The 14,279-nt window shown below is 40.4% G+C and overlaps 1 protein-coding gene across 1 annotated transcript in view; it reads right to left on the bottom strand.

The window, feature by feature from the left end:
* The window catches only part of DYNC1LI2 (dynein cytoplasmic 1 light intermediate chain 2), a 28,327-nt gene extending 14,237 nt beyond the window's left edge, over nt 1-14,090 (bottom strand). The window contains exons 1-4 of the mRNA XM_032987174.2: nt 13,819-14,090; nt 12,891-12,964; nt 12,361-12,477; nt 6,145-6,375 (exon numbers count right to left, since the gene is read on the bottom strand). Coding sequence (XP_032843065.2) covers nt 6,145-6,375; nt 12,361-12,477; nt 12,891-12,964; nt 13,819-13,913 — 517 coding nt within the window. The 5' untranslated portion in view covers nt 13,914-14,090. The remainder of the gene's footprint in view (nt 1-6,144; nt 6,376-12,360; nt 12,478-12,890; nt 12,965-13,818) is intronic.
* Between the last annotated feature and the right edge of the window lie 189 nt (nt 14,091-14,279).

Here is a 14,279-nt window from a genome sequence, read left to right as displayed (position 1 = left end):
ATTACTCAATTTATGTTTCTTTTAGTCTACGTATCTGTGGCAGAAGTCCAATGCTTGAAATACTGAAGAAATGTACTGCATAAATACAGGCTCAAGGACTTATAAATGTTATCCGAAGAGACTCAGTTATATTCTGGAAAACTACAACAGAGTCCAGAGGAAACTTTCTATGTTTTCAATGCTTTCATTTCATGGCAACTATGAGTGTTCCAATAATACTGAATACTATCAAATACTGAAGTGCCTAAGAAATAGTATTAACACCATTTTGGAAGCATACTGTGACCCCACACACGCTTTATCAAAACTTACAGCTCTTACGTTTTTTTTCATTATGAAAGACACAGACCAGATAAATCTGCTTACTGTACATGTCTGCTCCCAGGCACAGCACCTCCTGAAGGCCCAGGGCTCTCCCTCCCATGACAATCCCACCTGAAGCCTCCTCCTTGCTCAGCCATGAGGAGCCCTCAGGAAAGAAGACAGCAAAGCTCCATCATTTGCTCCCATGAAGGCATCTTTAACTTAGGAACAGTGGGAGCAGGCTGACTGTATGTACAGTAAAGAAAACTCTGAAAAAGCTCCCAATCTCCAGCACAGTTACAAAGAGAGTGTTGTTCAGTACATCCACCCATGTGACAGGGAAGGAACTGCAACTGTACTACAGGCCATCTGATACTTCTGAGGTTTGGGAAGTGGCAAAATCTCAGAAAAGTTTGTAATACAGATCTTGCAAAATAAAGTCACTGTATCTTTTCAAATTAGGAATCATTCCTGCAATAGAACGGGCATGTGGAAGGAACACAAATCAGAAAAACACTTCTGTTCAAAGCTGCCCAAGCTACCATTTTTATCTGAAATATAAACTTGTGTGATTCTTGTGGAAGACAAGAGAACTCTAGTCCAGAAGAAAGCTTAAAAAACGCATTACATACAGACCATAAGACTTCCAATCACCAATTCAATATATCCCAAGGTCCAAGGAAATTAAAAAAAATTCAAATGCAGTTGCTTTTAAACTCGGCGAGGCAGTGCCTTCTGGTGGAGAGGAAACAAAAATGCTTTCAAAGAGATGCTTTCCTCTAATACTGTTTCATATTCATCAAATGGAAATAAAAATTCCATTATACATTCTCCATACTAAATATTTTTATTGACTATGTCACAGAAAGAAAATTGGTTCCAGAGCAAAAGAGTTTAAAAAAAGTACTTATTTCATTACTTAGACTATTCCTAGCTCAGGATAAAAAACAAACAAACAAACTACTTAAGACAATTCTATTACACCAGTTAAAAGAGAATCATTTACATCCACTACAATCACTTAGATAAGCCTCTCTCACTTAGTCAGATGTAAAAGAATATTTGACAATACTGCTCTCAGTTTACTACAGCATTATAATCAGACAATATTAGTTTCCTAGGTTTTGTTCATATCTAAGCAGAAAAATATTTCCTTTACTGAGATATCTATTAGTGTAAACCCCCTCAAATTTGGGAAATAGTCTCTTTTGAAAACGGTCAGACTGTGACAACATGATATATATCATTATTCAAGATATTCTAAGAATTTTACTAATATAAATACTAGCTAATGCAATATAGAAACTTCAGAAATTTGATGGCACATCCTCATGAATTTCTGCTGAATGTAAATGAAGACCAAAATCCTAGAGCCTATGTTCCCAACTCTTCCCTCTCCCCAAGAGTAAGCAGTACCAAACACCGTGCATCACAGACCAGTCACCAACAAGGCCATATCTCACTCTGGTTGATGTGTGCATGGCGGGAGAAAAAAACTTCACTGTCAAGATGAACTGTTGTGGATTCGTAATAATGTATATGGTCTGGCATTAACCCCTGACCAGAGACTGAGAAATGCTACAGAAAACACTCAGCCTTGGTTAACAAGGGTATCTGCTGAAAAAGTAACTACTAGAGTTAGAAAGTAAAAGCTATACTAAGAACCTCTAACCACTGTATCTTGAATGAAGATATACTTGTTTCTAAATTAAAGTGCTTTAAGTGCCTGTTAGTGATAGGCTCTTAAACACTTTTTAAGGACTCTCCTTCACCTCCCACTCCCATTAAAAATTTAGTCTTGTTAAATCCAAGTAAACCTGTATCACAAGTGCTGTCAGACTACCTCTTAGGAACAAACTGCAGTCAAAGGAGCAAATAAAGAAGCACACTTCGGGTGAAGGGATTCTTCGTCACACAACAATTTCATACTTTTTCCTTACTTCCCCATATCTATTTCTCACTTGATCTCCACTCTCAAACTTTTAATGAACATAAAGTTCATCATGTGCCCAAACAGCTTGCATAAATATTTCCTTTTTTCTAGTGAGCTATGAATATTGTCTACACATATTTCATATTAAGGAATCACATTCTATATGGAATGGGAAATAACGCTTTTCTTTATTAAGTAGGGCAAAATTACTTTGGTTTAAATTTTTTTGAACAAGGAATACAGATAAGATGATGCACATAAAATAGGAAGCCAGAATAACAGCTGTTCACCTGACAAATTAGTAACATTCTGCTGGCTATCAGTAATGTTGAATACTAGGAAGAGGAATGGCCTATTACATTTGAAAAATTATCACCAGGTGATGATATGTCATAAAAATCACACCTCCACTACAGTGTGCTGATTTAGCTACCAAAGTTGTGGCTTATCTAGGTAAAAAGCCTTTTATTTACACTTTTGCATTTAATACAGCAAATGAACGCAAGTTTCCAGTTAACTGTTTTGTTCTCATGTTACTGCTTATTCACACCAGCTACTGAAAGTAAACTATAAAAGGAACAGATGTATCATACACATCACAGGAGTAATTAACTCGAAGCACTACCGAGAAAGCAATCATCAGTTATTCTTATGTTTCATTGTTCTAGTAACAATAAAATCCTCAGTCTTGGAATACTGTTTAACTGCAATATGGAAATAGCAGACAAACACTACAACTTACTTAACTAGATAGATTACATAAGCACTGAGCAGCAGAACAAGAAAAATGCAGGAAAATTTTTCTAGAATAAATTATTATTTACACTCTATTAAGTCTCACAATCAATTCATGCAGCTTTTAGCTTTTTTGTGTACTATCTTTACTGATCGTATGTTTTAGTCTTGGGAAAAGAATTCCTAGACAAAAAATGTCTTGGCAAAGTATGATTCTTCTGTCCTTTAGCTCGAGAATTTTTTCAGCTGTATGTCAGACAAAAAAAAAAAAATAATATGGCAGAGAACCTTAAACTAATTCAGCCTGAATGCAACACTATTAATTTTCAGAAAAATATGTTATTGTGTTTCAAGTCTTTAGCCTCAAATGCTCCAGAAGACATTAATATAATAGCCATTTTACCAGTATACTTCCTTTCTGCATTTCTTGATTCTTGACAGTCGTCTTTTCTGCTTTGCTGTCATAAACAGGGAGGCAAAATTTAGATCTTCCCTGAAATAATTATTCAAATGTGTGTTATTTAAACAATGTTTTATCATAATTGAGCCTGAATTAAATTACAACATTTGAACTGACATTATTTACCTGAATCAACACTAGCCAAGTTTTTATCAAGGAATTTCCAGTGATAGCAGTGAGTGCAGACAAACAATGCTCTTTGTATACTCTGAATAATTCAGTTTCTTTCAAGGCAGCCTGTTGCTTCCATATGTGTGTCCTGCTTCCCATTCTGCAAGCTCTTGAACACAAAAGGAAAACTTCTCATATACCAGATGGAGCCTAGTGTCATCCACCCAGTAAAGCCTGAGTCTGTACCTCCAATAGCAAACACAAGACAAAAGGCTGGGTGGAGAAAGGCCATGAAAACCTTGAAAGCAAAGACAAGCAGTTCAAAGTTCAATTCCACTGAGAATGGTGAGCTAACAAAAGGATTTCTGGGAACTGGTAATAATATCTTAGTAATTGAGAAAGAACAACCTCCAGCACTTTAATAAGATGCTAATGGGATAATACTAGAAAATGTTTCCCCGGGGTCAACATGAACTGCTGGTTACTGGTACTGAGTGTAATAGCTAGGGAAAGCACTGTGGACATTCAGCTGGATCCAGAAGAGTAAGGGAACATGGCTCTGCAAGCTGAAGTCAAGAAACATACATCCATGTGGTGTTACGCTGCACTGAGGCTTTACTGGCATTAATTTAGCACATCTCTGCACTCTGTTTCTACATTTTAAGTGCCTGCTTTGCATATGAACTTTTTAATCCCAGTTTTTCATATCCAGACTATTGCAATGCAGTGATTCTCCACTTTCTAAGTGGCAGTTTATTTTGGGAATATACGCAGCAGTATTTTATTAAGAAAAACTTTGCTGGTGTAGCTTTATTTATGGACTGTAGTTACAAGGCATTCTTCAGACACAGGATCTCTATATAGTCTAGGCAATTACACTAATACAGACACAGTTACAACAGGAATTTCTTTTAGCATTATTTGCTGTTAGGAGAATTACCAGTTATGGTGGCCAAAGTTTTGAGCACAGATCAAAGGTGGCCTTAGGGACAGTGTCAAAGAACTCAGAAGACATGTATCTGAGATGGCACAAGGTGTCCTACACAGTGACTGAGAAAAGCAGCGAGATGGACATTTGGGAGTGGAGACATTAAGGCCCCGTTTTATCTTCGTGCTGACACTAGACCGAAGTTCACATCTCAGCCATAGGATGGCAGCAGAGTCCTGCAAGCATGTGCATCAGGCAGTTCAAATTTCCCTTTTCTATTATAAATCACAAGAGAAACTAGGAATTTCTACTATACTTTAATTTAGAAATCTCCAAGACAATACTATTAGAATGTCTTCCGAGTTCCCCAAATACGGTGCTAAAGCTTTGACATAGCTGTAACTGGGTCTTCCACACAGTATACTCTTAGTGAAGGCTGAAAACACATCTCTTGAAAAGTAAAATTTCAGTTCACAAACTTCTCATTTACTTGGACTGCCATAGAATTTGGTGTGACTCAGAAAAGTGCTAATCAGGTTAGCTCCTGTATTTTGAGACTAGAACTGCCTTTCCATCTCCCATTCCCAAAATCTCTCACACATAATAAAAAAGAGAGAATGCTTTTTCCCTTAAAAATTCTCAGATTTTATTTGGCTTTATATAACCTGGTGATCAAACCCAAGAGGTTTCAAACATTAAGTTTAAAATCTAGATAGTATGCACAAACCTTCTGGAAAGTAATATTTAATACTCAGAAAGGATATCAGCTATACAAATACATGTGAATGCTCACAGGCCAAACAGATTATACTGCTCCCTAAAGTGAATCTAAGGAAGCTGCTAGACAAAATTTGTAAGATTTAAACACTCCAGCACAGCTAGCCACCAGCCTTGAAGAAAAGCAGCCACCAGCAAGGATCAGTGTGAATCTACACTTCCACTGAAAAGGAATTAATGTTGCTAAGGTCTTCTCCACTGAAAGAATTTATTTTTGAGTAATTCAACATGAAAACAGAAAAAACTATCAAGAAATATTCTGAACTATTTTAGGAAAGAAAAGAAGCTGCAGGAAACAACACTGCAGCAACGACTGCTTGCCAGTGCCAGATTCTTTCCTGCCATAGATATGCTGGGAAAGAAGGTTAATTTATACAACATTTCTAAAGTCACAGGGTAGGAATGGCTGTACTGAGTGACAATTACATGTACCAGGATCACAGTCTGAGCCTTGTGAAAAACAAGGGCAAAGAAACCTACTGGAAGAAACCCACAGTATGGTATGGGAATGGAATCTGGTTTAGATACCACGGGAAAGCCAACAGCTCACTTCGTTACTGAATTTTGTCACTATTTTTAAAAATGTGCTTGTGTATGGAGTGGGCTTTTTTAAAAATCAAAGGATCATAATCTCATTACTGGAAAGGATTTAGAGCATTAATTCACCTGATACTTTGTTAGCACAGAAAAACTGGAAGAGCTGTTTTAAAGCCTAATAGAGTCTATTTGAATTAGAGTTGTAAGCCCAACTTCAAAGCAATTCTTATCCAACCCATTCTCAAAACACCAATCTGAAGAAATTTATCATTACCAAAGAAAGGTGCAAGAGCTACTGTAAAAAAAAAAAAAAAAAAAAGAAATAAAAGGACAAGAATGTATAGATGCACACAGACTTACACTTCTGTTCCATGTCTCTCATCTCTTCAGGAGGAATTTTCATCTTATCAATATGTTCTTGCAAGACACTGGCCCATTTCTGTAAAGACTCCATAACAGTCCAAGGTCTAGACATATCTGCAACAAAGACTACAACGGTGTCCTGCAGGGATTCTGCAGAAACTGCAAACTTCAATAGCCCTTTATGGTACAAGTCTCCATCCAGAATCCAAACGTTACAGCGAGTATGATCTGAAAGGAAAAGGTACGGTTGTATCTCAACAGATGCCAACTTGTTGCTTTGCAAGTCTACAGGTTAACAGGTGAGTACATTAGTATTAAAAGGAAGACCAAAGCCCAGCTACCCACAAATCTTGCCTGTTTATTTTTAAGACAGGTGCATGTGTAAGTGCCTACATTACTTGGTAAATGCTTTCATTTAACAGGATTTTTTTTCTTGGTGCAGAATCTTTTAGTTTAAAAAAAACCCCAAAACTGTTCTTTGGCTTTTACTAAGGAGAACTGACACAACAGTTTTTAGATACTGTACAACAGTCCTGAATTTGAAATATATATATTTCAAGTAAAACCAGAATACATGTGACACATATATAACTCCAAGAGGGGGTGGTTATCACCAAGTCCAGCAGGAAAGCCTTAAGTGTCCCTCAGACACATAAGCTGGTTTAATATATTAAAGACACCTCACAACAGAAATAAGCTGCAAACAAGATACAACCAATAAGCAGCTTAGGTTTCTAGCAGAGGAGTAGGAGAAGCAAACACAGGATAAACTTAAAACCTACCGAACTTTAAAGTTGTGCTACCTGCTCTTAACTTGCATTGACTTAACACTGGGTCCTACTTGCAGGCTCCTTACAAAATGAGTTCTGGAAAAATGATTTGGTATTTCAGCTTTTGTGTTCTTCCCCTCCCAGTGTTTTGATAGTGACTAGACCTTTTTTGCTGCAATGCAAGACAGGGGGTAGGGTAGGATAAATCAGCTGAGAGACAGCTGGCATGAAAAGTTTTACCCCAACCCTGAACTTTGGCAAGAATAGAAGAAACTGAAAACAAAGCAAACCTGTCACTGCAAAGCCCAGATTTTCAAAACAGGTACTGGACTTCATAATTACTCCGCCTCACTGTATTGCCCTGCCCTGTGCTCCAAATCTTTTAACTTCTCAAAATAAACCCAGTTGCTGTGGCTGTTACTTTACTCTAGGAAAGAATCCATCAGAATTACAAACACTGGCTCTAGAAAAGGCAAAAACTTGAATAAGGAAGCTGGAAGGAGGAAAGAGTGTGTGTATATATATATACACACTACCCTTCTACTCAGGTCTTGGATAAAATTACTGAACAGCCAAGTTACAGACAGATTACATCAAGATGCTATACGTGGGCAGTCTTCATTTAGCATTTGTTATGCTCCTACTTAAGTACCGTTAGGCTGTCATAAGACATTCAAACATCAGTCAACACACAAATAGGCCAACAGTTATGCTTTTAATTTAAAGATCTTCTCACTTCCAACTGTGCATTTCAGATCTATCCTTTGCAGTAAACAGTTACGATAATCGTTGTGTTTCTCAGAAATGGACCTTTGCATATTCATCAACTGCTTCCCCGCTCCCTCCACCCCACTTCAGGAAACCGTCTCACAGATATCACACAGGATTCTCACAACACTGGATTTATAAACCTAAAGCAATCGGAAGACTTCTAAGGACAGAGGGAAAAATCTGGTAAAAGTTTGGAAAAACAGAAAAGCGAGGACATAACGTGAACACTTCTACACATTTATTATTACACAATAGTAAATGAAACATCTGTGCAGGACTCTGTTATTGTCTGCATCCCAGAAGCATCCCTTCTGTATTTCCAAAAGCAGAAATTTACCAGTGAATAAAAACCCTCTAAGTTTTCTATGAGTTAAAGGTTATTAATAGACATTAACTACATCTATGAAAAAACATCTCCTTGAAGCAAATATGAAAGTCTATCTATAGTCTATGAAAGTTTACAACTGTCATCAGCACTCTCATAAATTCTTCTGTTGTGAGCACTCTGTTCACAGAAAATTTTCACACCTTAGCAAGTAACAAAAATTAATAAACATCCTAATTCACTGCTTCTAAGCAACTTTTTAAAGCCAGTCTCTAAAGGTTACAAAGGTTTTGTTTGCTAGACACCTTTGTACTACTTCAGGACTTCATTTCTGCTTAACATCTAGAATACAGACTGGAACTAGAATAGAGGTGGAACTATCACTCAAATGAAATCCATCTGCTAGGAAGACTGGAAGCCTAGCACTTACACTAAAGTGTACTTCAAAAAAAGGTAACATGGTATGAAAACGAAAGGTTTTGCTCCTTTCTTACAGTAGAGAGGTATAGCTTGTGATTCACATTTGCTACAATGTAAAACACACTTAAAAACACAGTACTGGTTGTTCACAACTTGGCAAGGACTTGCTGGCAAATTCAACTTTGTCAGCACCACATCAAGCTCCTAGTTAGTCATATGATGTGAACGTTAACTGGGTGGGCCTCTCATAGTGGCTATGACATGAGATACCAAAACAGAACAAACAATTACCAGATCTTGTTGGAAAAGCAGGTTCTACTTACTAAAGACTACTACAAAAGCTGCTAAAACTACATCTCTAAATCTTATCAGTATTTCATTATCCCTTTAGCCTTGAAAAAGATCTTCCAGCTTTGATGTATTTTACTGCAGATGGTTGATTCTGTGAACTGCAACTACATGTCCTGCATTTATTCAAAAGGTATCAGTGGTACTTAGATATCCCTCATACAAGCTGTGAAGAGAAGCAAAACAGGGAAAAATCATTTTCAATAGAACTACTTTAAAGATGTTGACAAAAAGACAATTTTCCCATTAGAAACCATTGTACCAGCAGCACTTGGCTCAACCTGGAACCACCAGTTCAACTGGAATATGTGCATATGATATGACTGAGGCCAGTCCAAACTTGAGGCAAAAAAACAAGACTACTCAATTTTGTTACACGTAAGAATGCAAAAATAGAATGGTTCTACTTCACTGGGACACTTGGCACAGTCATGACAACTGTATGGCATGTGCAACCTGAGGCAATTCAACTGAAAGTGTTCCGTGGTATCTGTAAGTGCTAGCTAGCCCACATAGTGCTGCTACAAATTCAGTCAATGTAGTTTGTCTCACTGTCTTGCTGTACAACCTCACTTTAACTCTGCCCCATCACTGCCAGAGACTCTGAAAGCTACTCTAGAAACACATACCTGTCAAGAAAATTATGCAGGGCCTCTCTTGTACCTCCTACGAACTAAGATTCTCAGCTCTCAAAAGCAGACTAACCAGCATAGACATAAAACATCTGTACATCACAAAGAAAGGCAAAAAAATTAAAACTGGCCACACTCCCTGAAAAATTACACTAACAGAAGATGCCAGGGCCTGAGCTCCATGGTTGCTTAATACTCTGAGTTAACTTTGCAGCTAGTGCTGTAAGTGCTTTGATCCAGATGAACTGTAGTGTCATATATGCAGAAGAAGCCGTATGCTCCAAGGATATTGTACCTGGGGCTAATGATTTAGAAGAATCCTCCTTCTCTTTCAGGATTGCTTCTCAGGCATCCCAAAACCTCTTCTTGAACAAATGCCTTAGCCTGGGAAGAATTTGGGATAATACCCTAGGTAGGAGATTTTTCAGGTAGAGATTCAGTAGTGGACCTATTCTAAGTTTTCCTGAGACCTAGAGACCAAAGTAGCGCGTGCTGCATGGAATGACTAACATCTAACAGAACTGAACCAGCTAATTACAGGGCAGTAGCGATGCGTAATCTTGCCATCCAGGCTAGGTATCAGTCACTGCCAAGAAACAAGCAGAGGATAGAGAAAACCAAACAGTGGGCACCTGTATTAGCCACGGGGGTCCTTCATAATAAGAGGTGCTTTCTATGCATTTGTTTAACTTGCCTGAAAAAAAAAACCAAACAATTTAATCACTGATCTAATCTTTAGGGGAAAAGATAAAAGTAACTGTAAACCAAGATATGCATCTAGTGATCTGCAGTAATTCTACTTCAAATGTAAGAGGACCCAGATTCACATATCCCTTAGGGAGGAAGGGGCAGGGGGACGGGATAAGAAGCAACACAGAAGATTTTCCTTAAGATTTCCAAAGGGTGGGAGGAGATAGATAATGACTCAGCACTGTGACGAAAATATTTATCCTGGACAGAATAAACTCTTCTGAAATGAATTAAGAAAAGGCAAAGAGAGCAAAGAAGTCTTCTAGCACCTGGGAAAGAAGTAGAAAAAAATCTTTGCACTCTATTACACATCTTCAGTTATCAAGTGTTGATTTGACACCCCTGGAAATCCTTGTGGTTTACTGGTCTCTAACAGGCTGGGGTATAATAAAAAGCAGATAAACTCAAAAATGAGTATGAGATAGTAAGCTCCTGAATGCCTATCTTGAGTTTCTTTATGGCTTCCAAGAATTGTGGGTCGAATATAAAGACACTGTTCCTAAACCTGTATCTGAGTATACACAAATCTAAAGCATGCAAAGAGTTTAAAGAAAGAAACCCAAACCTGTCCTAGAGAAGGAAGAGAGTTATCTTTGCCTGCTGGGAGGTCCTGACCCACTTTGCTATTTATTTTGCTTGCTGAGGACATTAATGAGACAGAAAGGGAAAAGGTATGTATTATTAGATCCTAACCATCCATTAAAGGGATGCATGAGGACCTGAATTCTCCAGCTGAGTCTGGTAGTCAAAAAGGTCTCTTTTTTTCCTGCTAGTGCTGCCTGAGTTCTTATGACAGGCTTCTCCTAATCACCTCAAATACTTATCACTTCCTGATACTTAGAAATGGCCCCAAAATATTTTCAAAGTAGGGACATACTTGAAGTTTGATAGACAGCACCAGGAAAAACAGCATACCAAACACTTCTCTGCTTATAATACCATCTCCTTTGATGTTGCAAGAAGCCTGATGTCACAGGCTCACTTAACACTCCTAATCATAGGGGTTTTTTTCCCCTGAAGTATTTATGCAGTACTAAAGAAGATCGTACATAGTGAGAAAGCACTTACATCAAGAACCTCAAGTCGTCAAGAATGGCTCAGCACTTAAAATTACAGCACAACACATTTTTCAGAACTGCACGATTAGGTGGCCACTGAAGACACAGGCAATGTACTCATCCTTTCATTGTGCCTAACTTAGTATCCAAAGACAGTTTACTACCATGTGAGCACAGGACCAATCCCCATAACAACCAGTCACATATGGTACTTAATCACTCGTGCAAGCCTTCAGTACATTTCCATTTCCAAAATACCATTATAGGCTCTTCCTAGTTCATTTGTTTTCAGGAACATGGATGAACCACCACCATTGCTTCCCTCTTCTGAATTGAAAACTCAGAAGGAAGTCACGAATAGGAAGGCTGTTATTCCCCATTTTTGAGGACAGAAATTAACACAGAGAAGTCCAGCAGTCTGCTCAAAATGAGACAAGCAGAGGCAGATTTAGGAGCAAGGATAACAAACTCACTCCCCATCTCTTTCTGTCCCTAACGTTCCTAAAAATAGTATTCTTATTAGACTTGCTTTTAAACAGTCCCTTGTCCTAATCCCCCTCCCATATAGTAGAGAAATGCAATTATCAACAACAACAAGGGACAAAGAGACAAGCTCCAATTTGAAGAAAGGAAATCTTAATTCTGACTTTAAGTTCTGTTCTTCACTCATTCAACTCTAACAAAACATCTCAGTTATAGTTAAACAAAATTTCACATACAGCCCCCACAAGAAAACACCAAAACCCCATGCCCAAAAATCCACACTGAGAATTAAATTCTCATGGATGTATCGTTTACTTTCCACAGTTATCAAGTAGTCATACCAAATGACAATATATCTGCTATTAAGTCAATGTCAGTAAATGTATCTACCCTAAAAGTAAATGGATCCTGAGAGCTGCTCAAGTGTACTTTTTCCTCACACACAGGCCAAGCTGTAAGGGCAAGAGGGAGAATGTACACTGAATGTAAAATGCATTTCACTTTTAAGAAATTGATATAGCTTTTAAAGCACACAGAACAATGCTGGAACCAGCTACTCGGGTGTAACCCAAAACACACTGACGAAACCACAGTTATTAAAAAAGCATGTCAACTACTTAATTACAGTAAAGAGGTCACATATAAAATGAACTTACCATCTCTGTCTTCATCATGAATATTCAGATACAAGTATTCCAACCCTCTTCCTTTCTTGCCATGCTCTGCTCCCTGTATTTTAGCCATAAGTGTAGTTTTACCTGAACCATCATCACCTGCCAGTAGTTTTTACATGAAAAAAAGACACTTTCAGAATTAAACTTCGTAGAAAAAAATTTTCAAAACACGTTTAAGTAATCAGAAATACCTTTGTACATTTTTGGATCATATATAATTGCAGTTTTCTTTCATATATCCCAGCTAAATCCAACAGCTTATACCATATGAATAAGAATAAAGCACTTATTTGTTCTCTATTATATTCCATTTGTTTAAACATGTCATAAATCTAACAGCAAAAACCAGAAGGAAATAAATCTATCAGCTTAAAGACAATAATACCATAGATCATATTACATAACACAATTTTAACAAACTGATGTGTCAGTTTGTTCACATCATTGTTTTAAACAAGCTGTATTTCTCCAAAAGAACCCCAAGCACCCAACTGCCTGCATGTGTTACTTACCAAAAACTAGAATATTCTTGCCTGACGGCAATTTAGATCTTGACCGGGTAGAAACTTCACTCAGTATTGAAGACCTAGAAAAACAGCATCATTCTCATTAGACTGCCACACACACGGCCGCGCGCAGATGCACGCACACACACAAACACAACCCACGCATTGCCCATTTGACAGCACTGATGAGCTCAGCAGATCTGCATGGACCAATCCAGTGACATTCATTCTATTTACAAACTAGGTATGATGTTACAGTTAAAGACTTTGGTTCATTTTAAGAGACCAGAAGGATGTCACCTTTTTGAGAAAAGCTTTTACAGTTTTTACAACACACGCAGTGGCATTTTAAGTTTTTCTCCCTTGTAAGAGGTCACATTACTGCCAAGCTTTACTTTTCAACTGATGACTAACTCTTCCCCCAATCCATTGCTGTATTTTATACACGATTTTTTCTGCCATTATAAAAGTGTTACTCAGAGACTAGCGGCGCCTTCCCCGCACACCATCTTCCTCATCGTGGCAGCGACGCGGGCCTCATTCACGCGGGTGCGGGGCCCCACACACGCTCCCCACGAGCCCTCTCAGGGCCGGGGAAGGCCGGCATTCCTCACCGGCCGCGGCGCCGCGCCCGCCGGGAGGGCCGGCCCCGGCCCCGGCCCCGGCCGCGGGCAGCCGCCACCCGCCGCCCCCTCAGCGGGGCCCGAGCGCGGCCCCGCAGCCGGCGCCCATCGCCGCCGCCGGCCCAGCCAAGCGAGGCCGCGCACTCCGCTCCCGTCCGGCCGAAGCAGCGGCTCCCGCCCGCGGCGAGAGAGCTGAGGCGGCTGGGCAGAGCAGGGAGACGCCGCCGTGAGAGAGGCGGGACGCCCCAGCGCAACCGCTGCCTCCGCCGCCGGGCGCCCCCCGCCGCGCCCCACCCAGCGCCGCCCCTCACCAGAGGTTCTGCCCTTCCTCTTCTTCGCTGGGCAGCTCGGCGCCGCCGGGCCCGTCCGGCCCCAGCAGCTTCTTCTCCACCAGCACCGGCGCCATCTTGCCAACTGCAGCCACAAAGAGTGACCTCACCCGGGCCCGCCGAGGACCCCGCTCCTCCCTCGCCGCGGCCGCCCCGCGCCGCCGGGCCCGCCGCGCCTCGCTGCCGCCCCGCCGCCCCCGCGGGCCCGCCGCCGCCCCCAGCCGCGGCCTCGCCGCTTTCCGCTCAGGCGTCGCCCGGGCAGCCCCGGCAGCGCTCCCCGCCCTGGGCGGTGCCTCCCGCGGCGGGTGGGGCCGCCGCCGGCAGCGCCCCCTGGTGCCGGCCCCGGGCAGCGGCCAAGCCCTCTGCGCGGGTGAAAGCGCCTGTCTGGTACTGCCTACACCAGCGAGCCTGCCTTACCCCCCCAAACTTGTACACTGCAAAAT

This window comes from Tyto alba, unplaced genomic scaffold (genome assembly GCF_018691265.1).
Source record: "Tyto alba isolate M040663 unplaced genomic scaffold, T.alba_DEE_v4.0 Super-Scaffold_26, whole genome shotgun sequence".
Lineage (NCBI taxonomy): Eukaryota > Metazoa > Chordata > Aves > Strigiformes > Tytonidae > Tyto > Tyto alba.
The sequence above is the reverse complement of the archived record's forward strand: the minus strand, read 5'-3'. Positions and strand labels throughout refer to the sequence as shown.